The sequence below is a fragment of the Diadema antillarum genome, unplaced genomic scaffold (assembly GCF_040938485.1).
Source record: "Diadema antillarum isolate AM-2024a unplaced genomic scaffold, OU_Dant_1.0 seq00001831_RagTag, whole genome shotgun sequence".
NCBI lineage: Eukaryota > Metazoa > Echinodermata > Echinoidea > Diadematoida > Diadematidae > Diadema > Diadema antillarum.
Window position 1 is genome coordinate 69399 of NW_027272504.1, and position 25731 is coordinate 95129.

General features: G+C 42.6%; 1 protein-coding gene across 1 annotated transcript in view; it reads right to left on the minus strand.

Annotated features, from left to right (window-relative positions):
- The window catches only part of LOC139712626 (uncharacterized), a gene marked incomplete at its 5' end in the record, with an annotated part of 52040 nt that overhangs the window by 7252 nt on the left and 19057 nt on the right, over positions 1-25731 (minus strand). The window contains 11 exons of the mRNA XM_071624437.1: positions 3595-5593; positions 6401-6633; positions 6828-7220; positions 7266-7523; positions 8142-8435; positions 12120-12195; positions 12767-12970; positions 15767-16550; positions 17187-17316; positions 19429-19833; positions 20477-20591. Of these exons, the coding sequence (XP_071480538.1) occupies positions 3595-5593; positions 6401-6633; positions 6828-7220; positions 7266-7523; positions 8142-8435; positions 12120-12195; positions 12767-12970; positions 15767-16550; positions 17187-17316; positions 19429-19833; positions 20477-20591 (4891 nt within the window). The remainder of the gene's footprint in view (positions 1-3594; positions 5594-6400; positions 6634-6827; positions 7221-7265; positions 7524-8141; positions 8436-12119; positions 12196-12766; positions 12971-15766; positions 16551-17186; positions 17317-19428; positions 19834-20476; positions 20592-25731) is intronic.

The window sequence follows — 25731 nt, forward strand, 5'->3', positions numbered from 1 at the left end:
TCATTTGCAGAAAGCGGTCAACAACCAAGGAAAACTCTCAAGGGAAATTCCAGAGAGGACGTAGGAGGCGCAGAGCTCACAGTCGCCAGAAGCGGGGCCAAAGTTTCGTTGAGGTCTGCCAAACTAATCAATTCTACTCCACCTTGACTCTGGCTCTGACGACAGCTGGGGAACTTGTCCAGTTACCGCAGGTACCTTGAAACTCATTCGTACAATACACCCATTTCAAACCGTGTCTTCATCGAACAAGGACTACTTCAAATACTGGAAGTGGTTCTGCATTCGCAAGCCATTCATGGCTCAGTAAAGGAAACCAAAAGGCTGCTTTCATCCACCATGCCATACACAGCAGGCCATTCACTACTAGACTATGACCTAAAAAGACTTGAAATGTGTCATGCACTGTCTCATACATGTATAGCAAAGCTAGGACAATTCAGAAAATATTATATTCAAAATGAGTCTTCTTTAATATCTTTTTCCCTCTGCCCCTTTCTTCAAGTCAACACCACCTGACAACAGATCATCTCAATGCTTGGGAGGGACTAACGGGAAGGGAAGATTGATAAGTCTATATGTTTTGTGGGAACTGATTGCCATGACAATTGCCCAGTTATGCATAGCATGGATAGGTTTTGTTTTGTTTTGTTTTGTTTTGTTTTGTTTTTTTCTTTGGTCAAGTGAGCCAGATATTGTGAAGGTCAAAACTGAGCCATAGAAGTTGCTTCCTTATTCAATCTGTTTGATAAGTACAGTACAATTTCATTCTTACAAGTAAACTATCAAAGAGAGCCTGTACAAAAGATAAAAGCCACAAATGTTGCTATGGTGACTCTAATGACTCCACCACTTATGTCTGAGAGTAAATCTCAAATATGAAAGATGACAGTAAGGTTGATGTCTAATGTCAATATCAATCTTTCTTGTGCTGTAGTTTCCTCAGGTGGGACTCTACCAGTGGTTTCTGGAGGAAGAGTGTCTAGAGGAGAATTCCAGCGTCATCACAGATGTGTCCTGCATCACCCGTTCTCGCACGGTCCCCGCCATCGTCATGTCGCTTCTCTCAAACACTAGCATCACCATGACCGAGATCACGGTGCAGAGCTGCGCTGCAGTTGTGTACCCGAGTGCCCAGGTGGGGGTGGAGACCACGACCTCTCATGCACCTCAGGAATCCACTGGACAGGGCACTGCTACCATACCACCAACGGAAACAACGGCATCTCCCCCGATCGTCGACAACACTTAAAGTGACATACAGATGGCCAAATGGCAAAGTATGCAATGTGACAAAATAAGACACGACTCTGTGCTTGACAAGTGTGTTGGAAAATGTAGCGAAGGTGAAGCTTGCATCCCAGCACCTTCATCAAGATGCAGCTCCATTTAACCCGTTCCTCCGCAATTTTCTGAGACCCTTCAATGCCCCCAAACAAGATTCTTTTTGCCCATCGACAAAGAATGGACAGGTTGGTAATTGATATGTGCAAAAGCAGTCTAGCAGTTCCGGGCGTATGTATTCCTTTTCCATAGTCAATTGCATGTGCCATCAAACAATGTAAAATATCGATTGGATGTGAGATTTGAATAAAGCGTGCCCTGAGCCAACAAATTCTTTTGTTTTGCACGATAAGGGCACTGGATTGGGGTCAGCGTAAGTCAATTTGTGAGCTTCGTAAATTATAACAAAATTAAATTTTGAAGCAAAATAAGTACACTAATGCATTGGAAAAGGTAAATTATGTAAAAATACATGCAAATCACAGACAGAAAAAGAGCAGATATTGAGAGAACAACTGATCTTTTGATTAAAGTCATTTTTAACCCAGCACAAAACTAACAAATATGAATTTAGGCCACAAGTGCAAAAACTCATGTGGATATTTTGGAAAATTGGTATACCCGGCTCCCGTCTACAAGTCAACGCTATAGGAACTTGGTGTACCAGGTTCCCAGAGGGAATGGGTTAACTTTTTCACAGAGCATTTTCCTTTTGACCGACAAACCAGTCAAATACGATGCATGAGGAACACTCATCAAGCAGCGTGGTGGAATATAGAGTAACAAGCAGCTGCTGACCATGCGTCAGAGCTCAGTATAAGAGAAAACAAGCATCACAGAGGATTTATTGTGTCTGTAACAGAGGGATAAAGCCAGATTTGCTCCAGTCTTCCACTGGCACACACATGAAAATGTGAGCCATACTTCGGGTCCTCTCATCAAAATTCACTTCTTTCTTTGTTATTAAAGCTTCCTTCAATCCATCTATTTTGAGGGTGTAGGAGATCTGCCGGTTGCCATACATAGTAAAGGTATGTCTGTTCTGAGATTTACACAACATGTTATGAAAAAGGACGGTACTGGTAATTATATGTCTGTTCTGGGATTTACACAAACTGTTAGTACAAGAAAGGTATGTAAGGTACAATGTATTGGTATCTGTTTTGAGAGTTACTCTACACTGTATGAGAAAGGAGGTACTGGTACACGTATGTTTGTCATGGGATTTAAACCAAATGTTAGTATAAGAAAGAAATGTACGGTGTGTCTGTTTTGAGATTTACATGTACACTACACTGTATGAAAAAGGATGGTACTTGTATGTCTGTGTTGCCATTTACACTCCCCCCCCCCCCCTCCACCATCATAAAATCAATAAAGTTTACACTGGGCACGTACATGTCTGGCAACATCTGGAACATCTCACTTTTTGTTCTTTTGCTTGATCTAGAACTTTAATATGTCAGGTCCCATTCACAACTTTATCGTGACAACTGCAAGTGAGAGATTAATGTTTGTGCTACAAGCACAAAGAGCTATGGAATGGTATGAAGGCTCAATTTTGATTGTGTAGTGCTTATAACTTTAACTTTTGTTTGTCTGTCCTTCTATAGTCAGCTGCCAGTGAACTTGTATTCATATCTAAACCTGAAACATAAGTAGTATAACACTAATAGCATATTTTTATAGAAATTAATTGCCCTTTGGCAGGTTCATCATGGATTCCATTGTGGAATATACATAAAATAAAAACCAGAGTCAATAAACTGCAGAGCTGGGTGGAAAAATGCTAACAAAAAGAACAAACAAAAAATAAACTAAGTTTTGATTATAAAGTCAGACTCATAGTGAGCATACAGTAAATACATTTACATGCCAAACAAACACAAACATAAAGAAGAGTTCAAGATGACAACACTTGTGAACATTATCTCAAACGTAATACTTTGAAAACTACATTATGGTGTAGAAGGATAAGATCTATTATGTAGCTACACTCAGAAATAAAACTAAGTTTTGACATGGGAAAGTCACTTTCCATTTATAATACACATTATACATGTATGTTTTGAGCAAAGAGTGGATTATTTTTTACATCTACAGGGTATCTTTACATTACACAGTTCCACTGAAACTCCATTCTACATGTAGGAATATTGTATCCATGCCACAAAACAAACATTCATGCATTCATCACTATCCTACATGACCAGCTGGCAATCAAGATGAGTCATCATTCCCCATGCATTCATTCCACCATGCCTCAGAGCTCATGCTGACTCTTCAAGAGAAGGCCATCGTCAAGATCGGTACCTGGCCGTTGCTTGCCTGGCTCCCCCCGGGACTCTTCAAAATGTCCAGGGATGGGGTGCTGGTGGCGCGGTGCACCCCTCCCCCGATCCTCAGGAACCCGGTCTTCGTTGGGGAAGGAACCCGGACCATGGGGATGCCAGAGCCTCCGGAGGTACGTGACTTCTGCTGCATCATGGGTGAGCTGAGGGGACTCAAGATTGTCTTGATATTTGATGGCCTGGAGCTCTTATTCATTTTCTCGGCCCTCTCAGGGTCAGATCCCTCTCTTGACTTGCTGCTTTGCTTACTCAGGTCCTGGACCTTTGGTGACACTTGCCTGGAGGTAGAGTTCTCTTTGTGCTTTGACTTTCCCACCTTTTGGTTCTTGGATGTCAGACAGAACGTCACCATCTGCTTGGACGGCCTCCCAGAGGGAGAGCTCTGGTCCCCTGATGAGTTGTCATCGGAAGACGTGCGACTGTCCTCGGTACCATTCACATTTTCATTCTGGCACACTTTGTGAGACGCAAGCCTCAGGGGCAGCATCCTGTCCTCGCTGTCATCGCAATCGCTCACCGGGAGGGACTCCTCAAAGTCAACCGAGAAGGGGTCGTGACCAATGCTCACCCTGTGGTTATCCTCTTCATCCTCCACCTTGCTGCTGCCTGTCTGGTTCGATGAGTTGGTGTTGGGCGACTTGGTGCTGAAGTTGGCGGCAAGTTTGGACAACCTCGGGCTGGGTTTCGGTTTGGGGCTCTTGACGGGAGGCGGGGCTTGCTGCTCCGCTGCCACACCCAAGTGGGAGCTGTCCCCATTGGTCATGCCCTCGATCCCTGTTGGGGATTGCGGACATGGCACCCCTCCCTGGAAGTCAAAGTTGAAGACAGTCGCCTCCTGCTCCTTCAGAGCAGACGGGTGGAGATGACTCTCTCCCCCCTCCATAGTTCCATTGCACATCTTTTCATCCAATGGTTTGGATGCACCCTCGTCCGCCAGTGACTCTATGACGCATCCGATCAGAGTTTTAGGGTCCAGCCCTTCCGCTTCCGTCCTCGCAATTTTCTCTTCCTTCTTTTCCTGCTCCTGCCCCACTGCATTAGAGGAATCCAACACATTTTTCTCATTCTTCCCTGTATCCCCATTACACACAGCATCCCCATTAACCTTATTTCGCACTACCTCAACACCATTGCACAAATCCTTCCCATTATAACTGTCACCCATGGTTTTCCCACCTTTACCTCCTTGCTCACTCTCGGGTAAACTCTGCTTCTCTATCGATTCTGCAGAAATATCCTTTGCGTCTCCTTCCTCCTCGTGCCCTGCGGCGCTGGCTGCTCCTTCTGCCTGAGGCCCTCGGTCTGGGGATGCTCCTTCTAGCTGATCAATGGGGACCACCTGGATTCCTCCTTCCTTCTCTGCATCCTTGGTGGCCTCTTCTACGGCACTGGCACCCTCGACGTCAGGCCCAACATCGATGAGCGCTATGATGGCCATTTGTATGGCAGTGTCGATGATGCTCTGGCTCATCTCCACCCCGACAGACTTGGCGATGGCCACTTTTAGTCCGTCCTCGAGGTCCACGACTGACGGTTCTGAGTCAGACTGTTCTTGGTTGACGTCCATCTTCGTCTCGATGGTGCTGTCCCGCTTCTCGGGAAGTATTCCTGCGCTCTTGGCATCGTTCTTCACATTTTTGCCCTTCACGCTTGTGGCTGCCTGCTTTGGTTCTGCCCTCTCATCACTCTTGCTGTCAGAGACCTTGGCAGTCTTCTTGCTAGCTACTTTCTTCTGCGGGTCCTTGCTCTCTGCTGATGCTTTGACAGCGTTCAGTTTCTTCTGTTGGCTGTCTTTGCTGCTCCGTGGACTAGCTACGGGTCTCTGTTTGACGGGACTCGTGGAAGTCTTCTGCCCATCGCCTTGGGAGATTTTTCTGCTGGATGGGGATGGTGGTAGTGTCACTTCTACCATGTTAGATTCCGTGGATTCACTGTTGGGACCAACCCCTCGCACTGAGAATCTGAATGAGTGAGACAGAAATACAGCAAAAACACTTTTAAAATCATCATCCTGTTTATCAGCATCCACCATCTACAATGTAAGCATCAAATTGTTGTCCATGGTAGGATCATGTGTCATAGAGAAGCAGACATGATGAAACAATATATCTATCAAATTTGCAAGAATGAGCAAGGAATGGTTAAAAGCATGTATTGATATTCTGGGTGCACAAAGGACACAGAAGGAATATCATGCAAAGTTAAAAACTAATTTCTAAATTTCAACTATTGTCCCTCTTCTCTCCTCCTCACACACAAATATACACAAAAACATACACATAAATACACACTGTAAAACCAGAAATTTTTGCTTGAATCTTTTGCGAATTTTCACAAGGGGCCAAAATTTGCGAAAGTAAAATGCGTGCAGAAGTTCTTGTCTACACAATGCATTGATTGCCAGTGGCTATTTGCAAAAGTTCATGCTGCGAAAAAGGCCGTTGGCTCCAATCGCAAAAGCTTGTGCCACGAATGCTTCTGGTCTTACAGTAATTAGCTGAAGCATTTGATACTTTACAGGCTACAATATCCAACAACTGCTAACATCATTACATTTCAGAGCCTTAGTTACACACAAAAAAAGAACAAACAAACAAAGACAGAATAAAGTGGCTACGCTCTCTTTGGGACCATAGAGGGCCAAATACCTATATGTGCCTGGAGTGAGCCCTCCATGGATGGCCTGTGGGTATGGGGACAAATAAACAAACAAACAAAAACAGAATAAAGTGGATAAGCTCTCTTTGGGACCACAGAAGGCCAAATACCTATATGTGCCTGGAGTGAGCCCTCCAAGGATGGCCTGTGGGTACGGTACATCCATGACCTCACGCTGCTTGTCCCCTAGCTGGATGGACAGCTTGTAGCCCTTGATGGGACTGATCAGCTGCCTGCCAGCACTACCCTTGTCTCCCGGCATGGAGGACGGCTGCCACTTGAGCGAGATGCTGGTGTCCGACCTGGCGGTGGCCTCAAGCTCGGTGGGTGGGTTCGGATGTATCTGGAAGAATGGCAGAAGAGACAAAATGGTACCAACTTACAACAACTCAAGTGGTTGATACGTGCCTACACATATATATGATCATTTGTCTTGATTTATTCGTAAACCTTTTTTCACATAGTTGAACTTATGGTAAACCTGAGAATTGAAATTACACACCAAAAACAAACACCAAAAATGAGTTCTTTTCATACCTTTTCAGATCCGTCATCCAAATCTTTGTCATCTGGTAAGAAGTGTCCAGCTTGTAAGCCTGATGAGGCCTGAGTTTGATTAGGACCCTTTTGGGCAGCACTTCCACTGGGAATGTCTCTGGATGGAACTCCCTTGTCTCCGGCCGATGATGTTTTCGACACGTCTCCGACCCCTGGGATGGGTGTGGCTCCGGCCAGGCCTGCTTGGTCTGTCATCCACTTGGCGGCACTAATCAGTAGCTGCTGAACATCCAGCGGATGCAGCCCTTCGGGCAAGTTGTTGAGAGCCTGGCTGATCATCGCTCCCTCCCAAGGGTGGGTAGGGGATCCAACGCCAGTCAGTGGACCCAGCTGTGATGGGGATGCAGGAGCATGGCTCCCGTTGCTATTGCTCTGGGAGGTGTTCCGCTCCACTGACGACGATGACAGTGACGACACACCACTGGAGGACTTATCTGGTGGTGGTGGTGGTGATGATGCTGATTTTGATGCCGCTTTTGCAGCCAGTGAGCTGGGTTGCTCCTTGGAGGTTGGTGATGAGGAGGACAGGGGGCCAGGGAGCTGCTCTCTGGATGGTGCCCCTGGGGCGGCAAATGGTGCGGAAGGGGAGGAAGCAGCAGAAGACTGGTTCATGCTGATGTAGCCAGACGTGATGAAGTTGGTGATGCTGTTGATTGACTCCTGAAGACGACCAACCTGAAGGCATTGTTATTGAGTATCAAAAGTAAGAAAACATCCAACTATCTTAAATAATGAAAATTTAATGGCGGAATTACATTGGTATGTGTTTCTTGGTAGAGAGAAGTAAAACTGTCAAGGTATCAGGTAAAATGAGAATGAAAGAAATGAAAAAGTCTCCCAGAAGCTTTCAATATATTTTTACAATAAAAGAAATGATTGACTAAACCTTGTGTTTATATTGGTACTAATTTACGAAATGAGAAAGCCTTGTTGGCAACCTACATTGTACAGTCCTTATATATGTCAGTTGAAACAGTATTACCAAATTACAGAATATATCAGTTTTCCTATTTGTATTTCAATAAGTGCTCTCAATATGCAATCACAGCATTTCACATGAAATAGACATACCTCAACATCAGTTACATCCATGGATGCTTCACCCATGGCAAAACAAAATTTACTGAATGACGTCAACACAATTAATCTTTCCCATTTGCATCAACCCCACTTCAAAAGAAGAATCATTGAAAAGCATCCACAGGACATTATAGTACAAACACTCGTTGGAGTGAAAATAACTGATTAAACTGTCTGCCATGGAAAGTAACCTCTACATGGAATGTATCTAACCTGCTTCTGCAAGCTATTGCAAGTCTTCTCCAATTGGACCTCCCGCACTGAGGTGGCCGGTTTGTCTGCCGAGGTGGTATTATCGATGCTGGCACTGCTGATCGCCCTGGCCTCACTCTGGTTGAGGGCAATTGATGGGGTAAGGGCAGTCGGTGGGGTGAGAGCAGTGGCCGGGGAGAGGGCAGTCACTGGGGTGAGGGCGGTCACTGGCGTGCCCCCTGGCATCAAGGGGGGACCGGGGGGTAACACATCTCGCCCGTCCACGTCCTGTTTCCATTCCTGGAGGGTCTTGACCTGGTGAGGAGCAGCGAGAATTGTTAAGGTTGTGAGCTGAGGCAACAGTGAAATTTTCGTTAACCAGCAACAGCTGTACGCATCATAATCATCATCACCATCGTCATCATTCATCACCATCGTCATCATTATTACACCTTCATGTGTACTCCTATTGACATGTTTCATTTTGTTGTTACTATCTTTATTTGAGAGGGAGAAACACTGGCAAGAAAGTGAACAGTACAATCAAAAAGAATTAAAATACTGTATACGCCATATAAATATATGGTGTATACAGTACTTTAATAGGAAGCCTATTATTTTTTTGCGAATTGGGACTTCCCGACAGTTTTGGGATTGGTTAAATTTGTGATCATGGAGCGCAGCAATGGAGGGAGAAGTATGCATGAAAGTTTATTCATAAGAAGGTCGGAGTTCATAATTTTGTGTGTTTCTAAATTCAGGAATAGTACCCGACTCGCAAATTCACAACAAAAACAGAAACCCTTCTAAAATATATTCTTCATTTTTCATTCCTAACTTGATTATTTTGAGTTACTATCTTTCAAGACATTTCATGTATGCTACAATCTTGTCGCAACCAGTCCCCATCTTACTTTAGTTTCTGTAATTTGTCAAGCAAATAATTATAAACACATCACTGGCATATTTAGAATTGTTTTAGAATTTAGAACTGCATGTCACTTGGTTTCAGCACAAACATCAAGCTAGAGGAGATGGACACAGAAAGCCGATCATCGACCATCATCTTGTTCTTATCGGCAGGATGCAAACGAAAATATGTGCATGATAATTTTCACATTTAGTCTAGGATAAAAGGATTGTCATAGATACATTTCCATAATCTCGGCAACAGAAGTAGATGAAGTAGATCGAAACTAGTCAGTGGCGATATTGATAAGAATGAAATATGACCGTGGCAATAAGCACACTGATATCACGCAAGGGAAATGGCCAATGTTTCTTTCCTTGTCAACAAGAAGAAATCTTTTATTTTTGCTTCTTTCTTTGGCCCCTTTTCCCCTCCTGCTATCAATCACTCTCCAGGAACCCGCACCACAAAACAAAATCACACGTCTTCGGGGAGCGCGAAAGATCTGCTGTACCCGACCGCCTCCTTGCTTTTTAGATCCTTATCGGGCAGAAACATAATTGGCGAGAGATTATTTTTAGACGCGCAATGCCTGCAGCGAGAGTTTAAGAAAAACCACTGGCCTACAATTTCCTCCCCAAAGGTCTGAGGTACTTCCCTGGGAGGAGAATAGAATTTTGCTTTCGTGTAGTAGTTCACAAGAAACGGATGGAGAGAGAGAGAGAGAGAGAGTGGAAGAGAGATTGAGGTGCTCTGAATGTAAAAGAACACAGATAAGACTACAGTAGATAGAGACAGATTCTGGGGCGACACACTCACTCACACGAGGAATGCATACATTAGCTACAGATAGGTTTAGATCACAAAACAGGGGCATGGAACATTCTATCGCCAATGTAACAGCTCATTGGTGGAAATATTGATGAACAATGAACCTACGTTCAAAAACAATTTGGGAAAACTGATTAAAGTGAACATCTAGCATGCATCTTGAATGTATTCATTCATAAAACTCAAAATTGTTGGCAGACTTATGCTCTAAAAGTGTAATTTGTGCGACTAGACTTTGCTCCCTTCGTGATATATCAATTCTGCCCTCTGTAAACTGCAATCTGTACACTATCCAGCATATTCTGTACTGTACGTCAGTTCTCTCTGCTGATTTCATGGCTTATTGACTAATATTTTGATATGTTCCCCATGACTTCTAAATGTTGACATCAAACTACATTCATTCAAACAAATGTGTGTTATGCAGCCCTTGATAGTTATTGGCATAACATTACTCTCTCAAGCACTGCATTCTCCTTTTTCTATGAAAGAAATATCTCTTTATGTGAAAACTGGGGTCCAAACAGTAAAAATTGTAATATGTAATAGATAAAATCCATATACATCTATAAGTCATAACATATAAATCAAAACCCCGCACCTGTCGTATTACAAAGAAAACACATCATAAGACTTGATTGCCAGGGATGCTGGCATGATGAGGTGTAGCTGAGAGGCCGAGAGGCATGGCATAGAGCAAGACTGCCCACCTTGGCACAACCCTAGATGAAGAAATTTAGTCTGACAGATACAGCGGTTATAGCAAGCTTGTCCCGGGGAGGCAGACACACTGAATCTGGTGTACAGATTAGTTTGGTATGGTTTTAAATAGTCTAGATAGCATAACTGCCTGAATCCATCCATATGGAGTGGCTTGCATGTAAAGCTAAAAATAGTATTCTAAACTTCATGAATTCCCCAAACTTGAAGACATGTGACTCATACCACATACATAGAGTGATTGGTTTCGTTGCTATGTGTGTTGTGTGTTGTCATGATTGCTGTTGGCGTGGTGTGCATACTAGAGTGGCAGCTGCAGCACACTATGACACATTCTGGTGGAAATCATGTAGACTCCTTTCAGGGGGGTGTCTTTGGGGTTACATGTTTTGAAATGCTCCGTGCTGTCATTCTAAATTGAGCATCACACAGGAACGAGATGATAACGAGACTGATTTCATGAACGGAGGACAATAAACATACCCACAATGCACACATGCTTACGCCCTGTGCTGATGATTTGAGTACAAGATCATTACCATCCGTCTTAAAATGGACAGTACTTATACAAGTGTAGTATTGGTGAAGATGAGGATTGGCCTTTAAACTTTTTGCGAGATGCTAAGAAACCACTTATGACATGTTACAGAGCATAGCATTCTAAGAGGAATTCAAAGTCTATTTAATGAAAATCAGTCTTGAAATGGCTGAGATATTGTATCCAAGGACAAAGTAATACAAAGCAATTCTAATAAAAGGTGGGTCCCACCTTTTATTAGGATTGCTTTGTTTTGGATATCTCAGCCACTTCAAAACCAATTTTCATCGAATAAATGTTGAATTCCTCTTGGAATTACATGTTCTTTCATATTTCATGAGATGTTTCTTCTTACAAGCATCTCACCAAAAAGGTTAGAAACCTGAAGCTGGGTCTCAACGAAAATTCTCCCATCCTTTTAATACACCCTGACTAAATTTTATAAACAGTAAGCCACCAAACATTCCTGAATAGAACATTTCAATTTGGAGGGGTAATCATGCGCCATTTTACACATTACCTCATGGGGGTCAAGTACAATTGTGAAGCAAATGATGGATATCTCTTTCACCATCAACATGGTGTACAAATAGCGTACAAATGGCATACAAAAAGATAGTCCTGAACATGTAATCCAAAGAATGCAGCTCAATTAAAGAGACAAGCTGAGTAGCAATGGTTCCATGACATTTGCTCCAGCAACATACTGCTCCCATGAACTATTTGCACGCCAAGCCAAACATAAATTCTACCCACACACATAACCCTAACCTTAATCTTAATCCTCACATCAAACTAAACCTAAAACTCTTTCACAATCCTAACCCTACAAGAAAATAAGACCAGAGCAATTGTCCCCCAGTAAATGCTGTGTCACTGTAGCTACATACGAAGAGGTAAGATGCTGAAAGTCGAAACAAGGGCTTAAAAATGGACTCCAGATCGAGAGAGAGAGAAAGAAATTAATTGAGTGATTTGCAACAATGGATTTAAGACTAACCTGATTCCAAAGCAGTTTCAACGCCTCCATCTGCAGTTCCCTGAGGTGCTTCTCCTGTTCGTACATCTGACGCGTCCTGGAGAAAGAGAAGGCAGAGCAGCAGGCTCACAGTTATCAGACAAGCTGGATGCACAGAGCAAGTGGGCACGGTAACTTGACACAAGTGATATCAAACGAAGTAAGTCACACATTCGCGGTCTCAAAGGAACTTTTCATGGGCACAGATATTGTGCACACTAACACGCATGCACATTGCTCACCTTCAAGAAAGACCAAAGGTCATCTACTTGTGTCTGAGTTAATACATCCTTCCTCTCCCCTCTGCCATATCAGTGGAAAGTATGGACAGGAGATGCCAGCAAGACCATAATACATTTGAATCATTTCTTAGTGAGGTTAAAGTTAATGTGCTCTCTGTTACCTATAGGCCCATGCTCCTTTTGTTATGTGTAGGTAGTGAACCATTTCCCACATGCATAGGATGTTGCCAGATTCGGGAAAAGAATGCACCTCCCCAGCGTTCCCCATGTGAAGTCACTAGAAATTAAACTCCCAATGTACCTCCTCCTTTCCTGTACCCCTTCCCCCTTCCCCCTTCCCAAACTCCAAAGTCACACATGGCAACCTGCCATCCCACCCTACTGTACCTGTCCAGCTCCATGTTGAGGTACTGGATGTGCTCCTCCACCCTCTGCTCCTGCATCACCTTCTGGGCGCGGCCCGCCTTCTCCTCCCCCTTGCGGGCGTGGTGCCCCCTCCAGCCGGCCTGGATGGTGGTGGCAGCACCACCCTTCCTGTCCTCCTTGCCTGCCCAAGCCTCCTGGGCTGGCATCTGCTCTGCCTCTGGTCTACTGGAAGAACAACCAGGAAGAAGATGCATCGACTTTAAAACTTTCAATCCTCTTGTGCATTCATTGCATTATGTAGACGTGAACTTTCCTGTGCATTTAACATTTGCGAGTCTTGGCTCCTCACAAATTTGTGAAAGTTTCACGCACGCAAAAATATCTGGTTTTGCAGTATGCTCCAATACACTGATGTGTCATTCTTTGATTGGAGGAGGAAACTACAGCACATATATTGTTCTATCTGTGTTTGTTTGCTTCCTTTGTCCCTTGAAACAACAGATTTTAATCAAGCAGTCTTCTTCCTTACTCATGTACATTCTGGCACTATCCTGAAATTTATCCCCTTCTTTGAAATAAACATTATTATCAAAACTATACATGTAATTCTGGCTCAAATGATGATGCATCAATATGAAGAGATCATACAGTACTTATCTAATTAAAATCTTTTGCATCAAATACAAAAATAATTTGCAAATTACAGTAATAACCATTACAGTAACATGCACGTGCCATGTCGACATACAAACACAAACACACACATGCACACACAAGGACGAGTTGATGTGATATTGATGTCATTCCACACTCGGCGAATGAAGATCGCATTTGGCTGGGGGAACCGATGCACGACCATTCTTCCACGATAACCCGAAGAATGTTTACACAATGTCCCCTTCGCTCAGCACCAAGGAAAGGGGGAGTTAGAGGGCAGGAACAGCGGCATTAGCGGCCGCAAACATGTGATCGGCCAATACAAACACACCTTATGAAGGCATCCTCCGCATTCATAATCAGGATTTACAGCTGGTTTCCACAGCCTTCTTCCACCAAGCTTCCTGATGGGTTCTGCCTGAATAACTTTTAACATGGCTCCTTCGTATTAGTTTACAGCCACAGCGCTATGAAGAATTTGACACTCATGCAAGCATGTACATTCTGAACACTTTCCCCCTTCCCTACATGTTTTTGTAGGTTTTATTCAGAATACACAGGGAAAACCATATTAAAATTTACATGTCTTCCCTATTGTATTCCACTGCACTAACAGCTGCAAAAAGGTCTTTTCTATGTGGTATATATTCATATCAGCTTTGTACAATCCTTTGAACATGATAGAGGGCTAGCTATGAAGTTGCATCAAATAGAATAATAAATAACATTTGGCAATCTATTGGGCAAACTCATACATATGAATATATCGTCACTTGGGTGACAAGACCTTGTATCTCAAATTTTGGTTATCATCAAAACTTCCAATATTAACTTGAGAGTTGATGCATGACACTGTGTACAGTAGAAAAGGAAAGGTAAGTAATGTTCAAAGCAATTACTTTCTTTGGTTTATGCAAATTGACATCAAGTTCACAAAATGAAAAGGGGCCCTGTAAGTGCCACTATTGGAATGATGTGCAACTACGCATCACATCAAATGAAATGGTGGGCATACATGTGCATATTGTTGTGGCGGTCAATGGATGCGTTTGAGCGCTCTCCTAAAGCCAGCTGAACCGTACCATACCCGCGCCAGAGGAGCGCTCGAACGCTCCTAAGTTGTACTGTACCAAATCAAACCAAGCTGAAAGTGGACCACTTCCTGATGTGCTCCCAAAAGAGTACTAAAAGCATACCAGAAGTTGGCGTGTGAAGAATGCGCATGTTACATCATAATGCAAAGAGATCATTCTCTTTGTTTGGGACACCTGTAAGTAGTTTAACCCTAAAAAGACTGGGCTATTTTGGTAGCTCGAAAGACTGGGGGGGGGGGGCCTAAAGGGCCCCCCCTTAAGATCTCGGCCGTGGATCGCGCGATCGCCACGGAAATTTGCACAATGGTAGTTTGCGATGTAATCTACAAGATCGTATATTTAAATTTTCCAAAATAGTCTTCTTTTATTTTATTTTGATTAATTATGCTAATTTATGCGAGAAATCAGACTCTTTGATCTAAATCAGTAAATAAAGCTCCAAAAGTGCTCATTTTTGGTCTAATTATTCTTTGTGGCATTCTTAGCAAATGTACTTGAAAAAAAATTCGGTATCAAAATTAATTTCTTATTTATTTTATTGTTTTATGAATTTCTTATGTATTTCTTTGTTTTTTCGACCTTTTGTTTTTGTTGTTTTTTTAACAAAATTTGTGGCAGACACTTTTTGAAGCACATATACTCCTAAAACAAATTAATTTTAGCCATTGAGAGTAAAAATAAGCATATTTATATGAACCATGTGAAAAAACTCAATTTGCATTGACTTTGTACACAAAATCACATTTTTGAGCCATTTTCGGCCTCACGTGCATGTACAAAAAGTTATGTAACTTCAGAACCGTACCCCCGGGTGTCACAAATTTGGTGTCAAAATGTGCGGGAAACTCGAAAGAAAAAAGTCATAGAGCATCGCGGCGAGAGCATTGCGTGTTGCAGAGTAATCGCGCGAAATGTCGAGGGGGGGGCCTTTTAGGCCCCCCCCCCCAGTCTTTTTAGGGTTAAGCTCGCCAGGTGAATGACCCTGTTGCCACAAAATGCATGACCCCTTCTAGATATGACTCATGAGTTACACTTTCTCCACAGAGTGCCAGAACGCTCCAAATCTTGCACAATACATTTCGGTATGCTTTGGTTCGATTCACTTTGGTTTGCTTTTGAGTGCTCGAACAGCACCATATAAAAGAGCATATTTCAATAACTCAAACAACAGTATACTTGAGGGGCTGCCTACCAGACATTTTTATGAAGGACATGGTATCAGGAAAGGATGAAGTACTTGGTAGAGGAGCATGATGTCATTGATACTAACCTCTCATAGTCAGGATTCCCATTGACCTCCCAGTGCCTCGGTGTTTGACCTTTGACCTGCTTTCTGGAATTGGCCACTTCCTTGACGTGCTTGACTTCACTTTTCATCTGATGAGAGGAATTTGAGGAGGAGGAGGAGCTGCGAGGACTAGGGTGGTCGCCATGGGAGCTGGTTCCTCCGACTCGCTTGTGCTGGTGCCCCCTCCCCTTGTCCCGGCTGGACTTGGAGGTGTGGTGGTAGTCGTGGGGAGTGCGCGAGGTGGGCGTGCCTGGAAGGCTGGTGGAGTGTTTGGGTGTGGGGGTGGAGGGCAGGCTAGTGGACTGCTTCAGAGTGGGCGTGGTCGCTTTCCTCCCCCTACTGTGTCCCCCTCCTCCGCCTCCTCCACCTCCTCCTCCACTGCTCCCACTTGCTTCCAGTTGTTTCATCAGCATGTTGGCTGCAAGCGGCTTCACAGGACGGTCCTCATACGCCTGGAATTTGGAGACGGGCGACGCCTCTACACCATTGAGGGCGCTCTCCGCGTGCGGTCGGATGTGGGAGGCAAAGGCGGTTGTTTCACTCTTGTTCTGCGGTTGCCTCGTGGGGTGAATCTCCAGGTGGTTGGCATTGTCTGCAATGCCATGCTTGCTACCCACTGAGGGTTTGGATTGCTTCGAGGCATGGTAAGTCTGCTGTTGCTGGGGCTGAGACAAGGTACCAGCAGGCTTGGGCTGGGGAACATCCTTCGGGAGAGGGAGGTACGACGGCTCAGTCGCCAACGATCCCAGATGATCAACCTCATTGTCTGTCAACACACAGAGATACATGTATTTTACATGCCATCAAACAACATTTCAGCTTCATTATTTATTTATCACTACTGACAGGATTATAATGCTTTGTAATAAAATTACTGAAACTCTATTAACAATTTCATCCTCAAGAGTAACCAGGGAGGCATTTCATGAAGCATTTTGTCCGACAACTTTGTCGGACAAATTTGCTCTCAGCCAATCAGAAGCAAGGATTTCACTAGCTTTTAACAGCTTGTCAGACAAAATATCTGACAAAGCACTTCATGAAATGCCCCCTAGATGTTCAGAAACATAGTACTGTGTCCACACACTACACTTTAATATCATAAAACCGACGTTACACATGTAATCAACAATACAACGCTTGCCTGTAAATAGTCATGTGTGGTTACTTTTCTTACAGTTACAAAATACACATTCTGACGATATCTATGGCATCAAGAAAATAAATGCAACAAATGTGATCAATAAACAAAAAGTAAGAAAAACACAATTTAAGATAAGTAGCAATGCAAATTGCAGAGTTATAGATATCAAGGGCAATTGACCAGAAAAAAAAAAAGTCACTTGGGGAAAAGTTAGACAGAGGGTTGCATGTATTGCTTGTTGTTCAGATTGAAACCTACCTTCTACGTCTTGCAAGAAGACATCTGAGGAAACAGATGGCGGTGAATCTTCTCCCGAGGGCTTGAAATTGCGATGAAGCTGCGAGTTTTCGTTTCTGTCTCCTGCCCACGCTGCCACCGGACTCAGCACCTGCACGCGACAGGATAGACGACACAGTATAAATACTAGACCACATTAAATCATATCACTAGAATGTCAAGCTTTGTACTGTGCTCTGGATATGTGTACTGTAGTGTGAAATTTTGCTGTAGCACACTAAAACCTCGGGGGGGGGGGGGGGGGGGGGGGGGGGCGGGGGGTACAAGGACTGGTGTCATATTTGAATATCCTGTCCAATTCTCATAGTTAGGTATATGTCACTTCTGGTGTAGCTGGAGTAAAAACAAGCAGCCCTCCTGTACAGTACATACAATGTACTGTAAACGTCAATATTTTCGCGCGATTAATTTTTCGCGCTGAGCGGCTCGAAAACATATTCGCGGGTTCTTAAATTCGCGCTCCGCAGCGGGCTAATACACAGTCGCTGTTTTCATCCAGCGATGCCAGCGTGTGAAAGCGACGTAGCGAGCGGCGCGAGTGTGAGTACAAGCGCTCAACTACGTAGTACACTGTACACGTATTTTACTCGATACATGTTCTGTAGTACTAGTACTGTAGTCGCGGAGATGTAGCACACCAATCGGCCATGGGCTCGGTGCGTGCGGTGCGTGCGATGATACTGCTATATATGCGTAAACATGTCTGTACTACGTAGCAGTATCATCGACGAAGCGCACGCAATTCAGGCCGTTCAAAATGTGCATAGAAAATTGCGAAGATATATTCGCGCGTTTTTGAATTCGCGCTAGCCGAACGTAGCGCGAAATCCGCGAAAATTAATGTACCGCGAAAATTTCCACGTTTACAGTATGTGGAGCTGGGATGTGAATCCGTGTGACTGCTGTGCATGCACAAGCGTACAATGTACGAATCTACATGGTGATACAGACGACACGGCGATGGTGTTCAGAATCGTCACTCTACCAGTATTTACCTTAATTTATCAATAATATTTCTTGTGGCTAACATAAATGTTTAAAAGATGTATCGAATCCGAGTTTCATGAAATTTCACATACAACTATGGAAGAAAAGTAAATAGTTTCATCTAAAAATTCACTGATTGTGGGCTTGTTTTCACTCTAGCTGCCACGAAAATACATCGATGTCTGACAATGAGAATTGAAAAAAAGAGACAGGAGCTCTTGTGCATCAACTATCCCCTACCATTCTCTTTATTTTAGGAGCATTTCCTTCATTTTTTTTTTTACTTAAATCTTATCCAGTCAAGCCCCATGAAAACTTCTGTGTGTGTGGAAGTGTGTTTGTGTGTGCATGCAATGCTTGCACACTCCACATACTGGAGAGACAGCTAACTTCACATCATCAACTTTCAAACACACACACATAAAACATGCACACTAAGGTGTATGAATCCATCAATCAATGATCAACACAGAGCACTGAGGAGTGTAGGGTACCCAACTCATCTTTTTACACAAAGACCTTTCCACGTTAGCTATCAATTAGTCATGCAAAGAATTCATACTTGGCAGAATAACAACTTTAATAATTTCCACTTTTACATCCCGCCACTGTATTGTCAGATTCATGTGATACGTGGGGAATTTGCCACGTAGCCAACACAGAGTTTATGACATACAAATTATTGGAGAGTTCCCAGAGAGAAAGAAGTGAACAATCTCTGAAATATGAAAACATGCTGTGCAAGGCTTGCTTCTGTATTTTCACGAGCACAAAAATATCCAATGCAATGCACATTGACTGCTTGACACAGGTGCTTTAGTTTTCACTTCCAGATACGCTCTTCTAATGTTCCATGTGTAGTTCACTTTTTTGTTCTTTGTATCTGTATTTGTTGTGATCACTACAAATGCTGAAATAAAACTCAGTATAACTAGTGGGTTTTTTTTCAACTGCTTTTATATCCCAAGTCCTATATATGCATAGTCATTTGACTTGTCTGCTTCTTGTAATCTGTGTAGGTTTTGATTTAACTTACATATCTCCCTTTCTAACTACAACATGTAATTCATACTACTCTCATTGATTTATTTTTCTTTTATATCATTGGGCATGACCCCAAGAAAATTCACAAGATGCTGTATTTTTGCCTTGTACAGCGAATTATCAGAGTACACTTCCTCCCTCATAAATCAGTTAGCAAGAGGGGTAAACTTACTTTGGTTGGCGAGGGGCTACGAAGGGGCGACGGAAGTCTCTTGGTGGGCGACTTGTGGCCATTGCCCTTCTGCAGGGGAAGGCTTGGCACCAGCTTGGTGGGGGAGAGGCGCGTGGGTGTCATGACGACCGGGGAGCCCGCGGCAACGGGGGTGGAAGGGAGCGAGGAAGGGGTGAGGGCATGATGGGCCTGGGCTTGGGCGTGTCCCTGCGAGGGGGACGGGGATGGGGAGGGGAGCTGCACAGGCTGCTGCTGCTGCTGCTGCTGCTGCTGCGAGGCTGGGTGCTGTGGCGGACCCTGTTGGCCGTCTGGGGTGGGCATCCCGCTGGGGTCCTGGCCCTGCTTCTGGTACTTCTTCTGCTGCTGGAGAATTCTCATCAACCTCTCATCTTCCTTTGCTTGTGTCTGAGATGGAATGAGTGGGGTAAACAGGAGAAGATACATGTATGAACAAATTCATGTATTTGTATATAGAGTTGAGTTTACACATACTACATACTCTCATTGCTACACTACAGTACAAGGCTCTGTAATGTAAAGATATCAGCCTTTCTTTTGCAGGATATCAATAATGTATGCAAGCAGCAAATTATAAAGACTGCCTGAACTGTTGACCTAGATGCCTGAGCAGTTCTCAATTCCATATTCCACAATTACACATACACAAGACTTTTTTATTTGTTTGTTTTCAATTTTACAGAAAGGTATATGCTGTTATGGTGAGGTGGTAAATGCATGTTATATTACACTTACTAAATACAGCTCTTCAAACAAATCCATGATTATATCTTGCCTAACCTAGCAAAAACTTGAAATGAAGAGGATATTCTAGCAAATGATTTGATAAAGGAGGGAACTAATAGATCAATCAACAAATATCCTGATGAAAGACATCAATGTGAAGATGAGACTGTGATAACAAAAGACCAAGGTGGCATCAGTCAGACATTAATCAGCTTGATTACATGATGACCTCATTCTGTCCAATAAACATTCCTTGCATGGAAAACCAGGCACACACACAAAAAAGTTAACAGGAGCCTCTCACCTCCGAGACCACTGTCAGTGGACATGTGTTACTCAGGTACTGGACCAACTGGACATGCTGACCGGGGTGGAACCAACGGCCCTTCCCTTGGCTGTAGAGCCATTCGGCTTTCAAGCTGTGCAATGAAGATGGAGACAAAAAAGGGCAGACGCTTCAATCAGCAACGGAGAAAGAGAAAATAGAAACAGATGGATAGAGAAAACAAAACAAAACAAACAACTCATATTTGTTCTTGATCCCATCACTCTCCACATACATCAGCTAGTGAAAGCAGACTTCAAAGGAATTAACCTGTTGAGGACGAGTCCCGAGCATACTTGGGCAAGTTTCTATAGATGCAAAATACCTGTTGTAGCAAAATCAGCCCGTACGGAATGGGTTCAAAGGAGGTTTATAAAAATGGTGATATGGATCCCAATCAAATTATTGGCTGAGAGCAATCACATGACCAGTCCCTCATTTTGCAAATTCTTGCATTTTGCAAGATTCACTCTGCAATTAAACAGCTGGGAGAAAGAGTGAGGAATGGGTAGGAGAGAAAACTTGGCCAACATACGGCATTTTTTGCACGGATACATGTAAATCACTTGCTGTGAAGGAGATCATGAGATGTTCTGTGTAGTCATTGCCATGACCTTGTCTGTATGGCAACACATTGAGGGTGAGACAAGAAGAATATATAGACAGCACAGGAGAGGGAGAGAAGGGGGGGGGGGAGATGGCGGGAGAGACAGAGTGTACATACATGTACAGAGAGTTACAGAGAGAGTGTATGTGTTTCAGTGTGTTATCTCACACACACACACACACACACACACACACACACACAAAATGTGACTGGAAATGAAACAGAAATTATTCAATCTAAACAAACAGAGAAATCAAAACCATGGGAATGAACAACTACACTGTATATAACCAGAAATGTTTGTGTGCATTTTAATTTCGCGAATTTTGCAGGAGCCAAGATTCATGAAATTAAAATGCACATGAAAGTTCTTGTCTGCAATACATGAATTGGGTGCCAGTGGCAATTCTCGAAAATTTCATGATGCGAAAAAGGCCGTCGGCTCCAATTCCTTGAAAGCTTCATGCCATTAACATATCTTGCTTTTAACAGTATGAAATCACACTAAATACATTCATCCACATACATGTACCTATTTCTGTTTCTGATGATTTCAATAAAACATAGTCTACTTCCATTCATTTCTTTTCAGTTTACATAGGCCAGAATACGATTAAGATCTACATATTACTTAGGTTCTTGCTATACACTGTTTTTTCGTGTGTTTTTTTAAATATGAGGTGCCAAATAAAAGGGATGGTATACATAGTATTGGCCGAGATGAGGATTGAGCTTTTAACTTTTTGTGAGATACTAAGAAACCACTTATAAAATGTTACAGAGCATTCCATTCTAACAGGAATTCAATGTTTATTTGATGACATCGGTTTGGAAATGGCTGAGATATCCAAAAACAAAGTAAAACAAAGCGATCCTACATGAAGGTGGATCCCATCTTTTATTCTGATTGCTTTGTTTTGGGTATTTCGGCCATTTCAAAAACCAATTTTCATCAAATAAACATTGAATTCCTCTTGGAGTTTACATGTTCTATCATATTTCATAAAAGGTCTCTCATCATCTCAGTCACGCCAAAAACACTTAGAAACCTTAAGCCAGGTCGATCGCGACCAGAATGACACCATCCCTTTGAAAGATGACAAACAAACTTTCTGAGAGACAGACCAGGAAGGATGGATGACATAGAGAGTTCATGCCCCAAGCACCATGAAAAGTTGAGGCCCGTCAGGAGCTGGTTTGGGAAGTGAGGTAGTGACAGCGTCCTCATAAACCCATCGGGTGAGAAAAAATATGCGTAGGCTCATTGCTTCCCTATCGCGGCTTGCACCATTGAAGTTGCACGTTCTCACCCAGGAAGAGGCTAAATCGAGGTTATCATCTGACCTTCATAAACGCCTCATCTTGAAGCGTTATTGCATTCCCAAAATAACACACGCGACGCTTTCCTATTCGCCCCGTACCGGTAATCATCTGGGGTTAGCATCGTAAAATGCCGCGCGATTCCATTCTGGTCAGTGAGACTTCAACTGTTATGGCAAGAGTGCCTTGATGTGTGGGTATATAAATAGCCTTTCCCCCATGCAAGCACTGTACACCAAACACCAGTTGTTACATCAGAATGAAGCAGCACCTGTTTGGTAGTGTTTGTGAAAATGTCTTACCCTGTCTCACATCGGCAGCTGCTCTTACCGCTACCCCCCACCCACACACACACACACACACACACACCCATACTCAAGACACAATGATGTATGAGGCACTTAACAAACCAACTAAACAGGGAAAGAACCCCCCCCAAAAAAAAAATAAAAAAAAAATAAAAATAATAATTATAATGAATAAATAAATAAATAAATAAATAAATAAATAAATAAATAAATAAATAAATAAATAAATAAATAAATAAATAAATAAATAAATAAATAAATAAATAAATAAATAAATAAATAAAAAATGAATAGATAAAAAAATTAAAAAACGGTGTGTATGCATACTGGGGAGGTGTCTCCTTGCAATTAAGTTACAAAGAAAAACATAATGCAGGTACAATGCTTTTAATGTAGACAAACAGATTAGACAATCACTGAAGTTACCATCAAAACGATAAATTAAAAGACAGAAAATTGAATGTCTGTATTGCTATTGCACTTTTCCGCCGCCAGACAGCAACTGCAAACTTGCATTGAACTGTCAGGAAAGTATATACCCTATTTCTTGTCACTTGAGATGCCTACTGTATACATACCCAAAACTTCTTAAAACAGCAGCTTGTTCTTATAATTACTGTGGGTTTTTTTTTTTGATTAGGAGACAAATATGAAAACACACACACACACACACACACACACACACACACACACATACAACAGTTGCAACAGTACATCTTGAAAGCCCGAATGGAAAGACTGACAAAGTGACGAAAAAAACAAAGAAACAAACAAACACGCTTCAAGATATATGTATAGAATACTTTGCACATCCACCCTTCAACTACTGCTGTATAGCTGTACATGTAAACAGCCATCAAACATGACCCATCTGCTTATGGTACATTGCAGAATGCTGAGAAGAGGGGGAAGAGGCAATTTACCGTCCCGGCCAACAGGTAATCGCCCTAATTAAGTGCTGGATCGAGAGAGATATGATGTGCCCAAGTGTGCAGGAAAGGGTCCAAGGATACATTGATGGTTTCGTATCAAATTCGAAATCATCATGATACAGCTGCTGACACAACTGGGTTCTCACACGCTGAGCAGCACAGGCAAAAAAAAAAAAAAAAAAAAATTTGACGGCTTACTGCCGCAGAGGAAAAACTCTACTTCCAATTACCCTCTTTGTGGCATATTAGAGCAAAAATGGGGATATGGAATTCACATTTCCTGTTGCGTGTTAAGAAGCATTTCGATGGTACAAGTACCATTTGAAGGAGGGGGCACTCTGGCATGGTGGATATCAAAGATTTTTTACTTTCAATACGAGGTCTTGAGTTTGAATCCAGTCAAGGGCCCATGTCCTTGGACAAGATGTTTTTTACCCATGTCCCTCTCAACTCAGGTGCATAAATGGGTACCTGACAACGCTAGGGTAATAATAATGGCAGGGCCCTCTGGTACAACAGTGGCAACACTGCTGAGGCTTGCTACCCTGGATAAAGAAGATCATATTATCATTATCATTATCACTATCAAGTGCAAAGGAGAGAAAAAAAAATCTCTAGCTAATGTGTATACTGAGTACATATTCCTAGCTAGTTCTGGGAATTTTAAACTGTAAATGCTCCCTTACAGACAAAATTTAAGGATGAAAAACATTTGAAATGGATGTAATGGTACTAGTCATTACTGTAATAGGCAGACACAAGCACTGAAATGGCATACACACCTGGTGATTTACATAAGCACTGTAGAATGTTCCCATGGTAAAACACATTTTGTAACAAATACACTTCTCTATCTTTTGGCGCAAATGAAATCAGTTGTGATTAAAAAAAAAAAAATGTTACAGAAGCAATCATTCATCACAATTTTGTGTTCACTGGAAACAAAATATAAATAAAAGTGGGCATTACATATGACAGTGAAAACATAATTATATGAAGTTGTACAATTTGTAGTGAATCATAATTTGAACAAACTGAACTAAAAATCCTTAGATAAGCAATGACCAATGCTAGTAGAATACATCCGACTCAGTGAAAGTTTAAGAAAAATATTCAACATATCTTTACTTTTCTTGCATAATGAAAGAGCACTTGGCTTACTTCTTTCAAAAAGTAGGGAAATGCCTGATACACATGTCAGTAATAATCAGTCAAAATAATGTGTACTTTTCATGAAAATGAAAATTTGTGGAATTTTCTGCATATTTTGTTGTTTTCCATGCATGACCAAACCGTAGCAGTCTTCTCATCTGGAGATGGCTGCACAGAAAAACTTGAAAAATGCATATAACTTTTGAACTTTTCGTCAAACTTTCCCCGAGGTGTTCTACAAATATTCCTTCATTCACTCAATGCACACATTTATATTTGCATTCCATTTTCTTTCAAAGCACCACATCCATTCCCCATGTCTTAGCTGGTAAGCTGCAAGAATGTGTAGAAATGTAACTATGCAATATCATATTAGAAGTATCATATGGACATGAGAGGAAGTGCCTTGCCTATATTTAATCATCAGTATTGGAGATATTAATCCAGTGCTGCACAAATCGCATTGTGGGCAGAGGAAGGGCTTGGTCCCACATACATTGTACCTAATCTCCTGTGGGCAGCGCAGCTGATATTCGTCCCCACAGCCTACAGTATCTTTCATGCACATCTGGGCAGAATAATAGTGCTGGCATGTGTGTTGTGTGTGTGTGTGTGTGTGTGTGTGTGTGTGTATGTGTCTTTAAGTGCCTGTGAATGAGTCTGGGTCATGCGCCTATGCACATCAAACAGTATCCAATATCTGTAACTGGTACGGTGCTGAATTATTATTACTTTTTTTTTTTTCTTCACAGCACGATGTACATGTACAGTACGACTGCCTGGGCCTGTATGAGTGTGTGCTGTTTCGATCCATGATGAGGCATACCACTGGTCTACAGGGTCCCTTACGCTCCCCCCAAGCTCTGCCTGCTTATTTGCAGCCGCACGCTTTTAATCACTTCCTCGATTGACCGC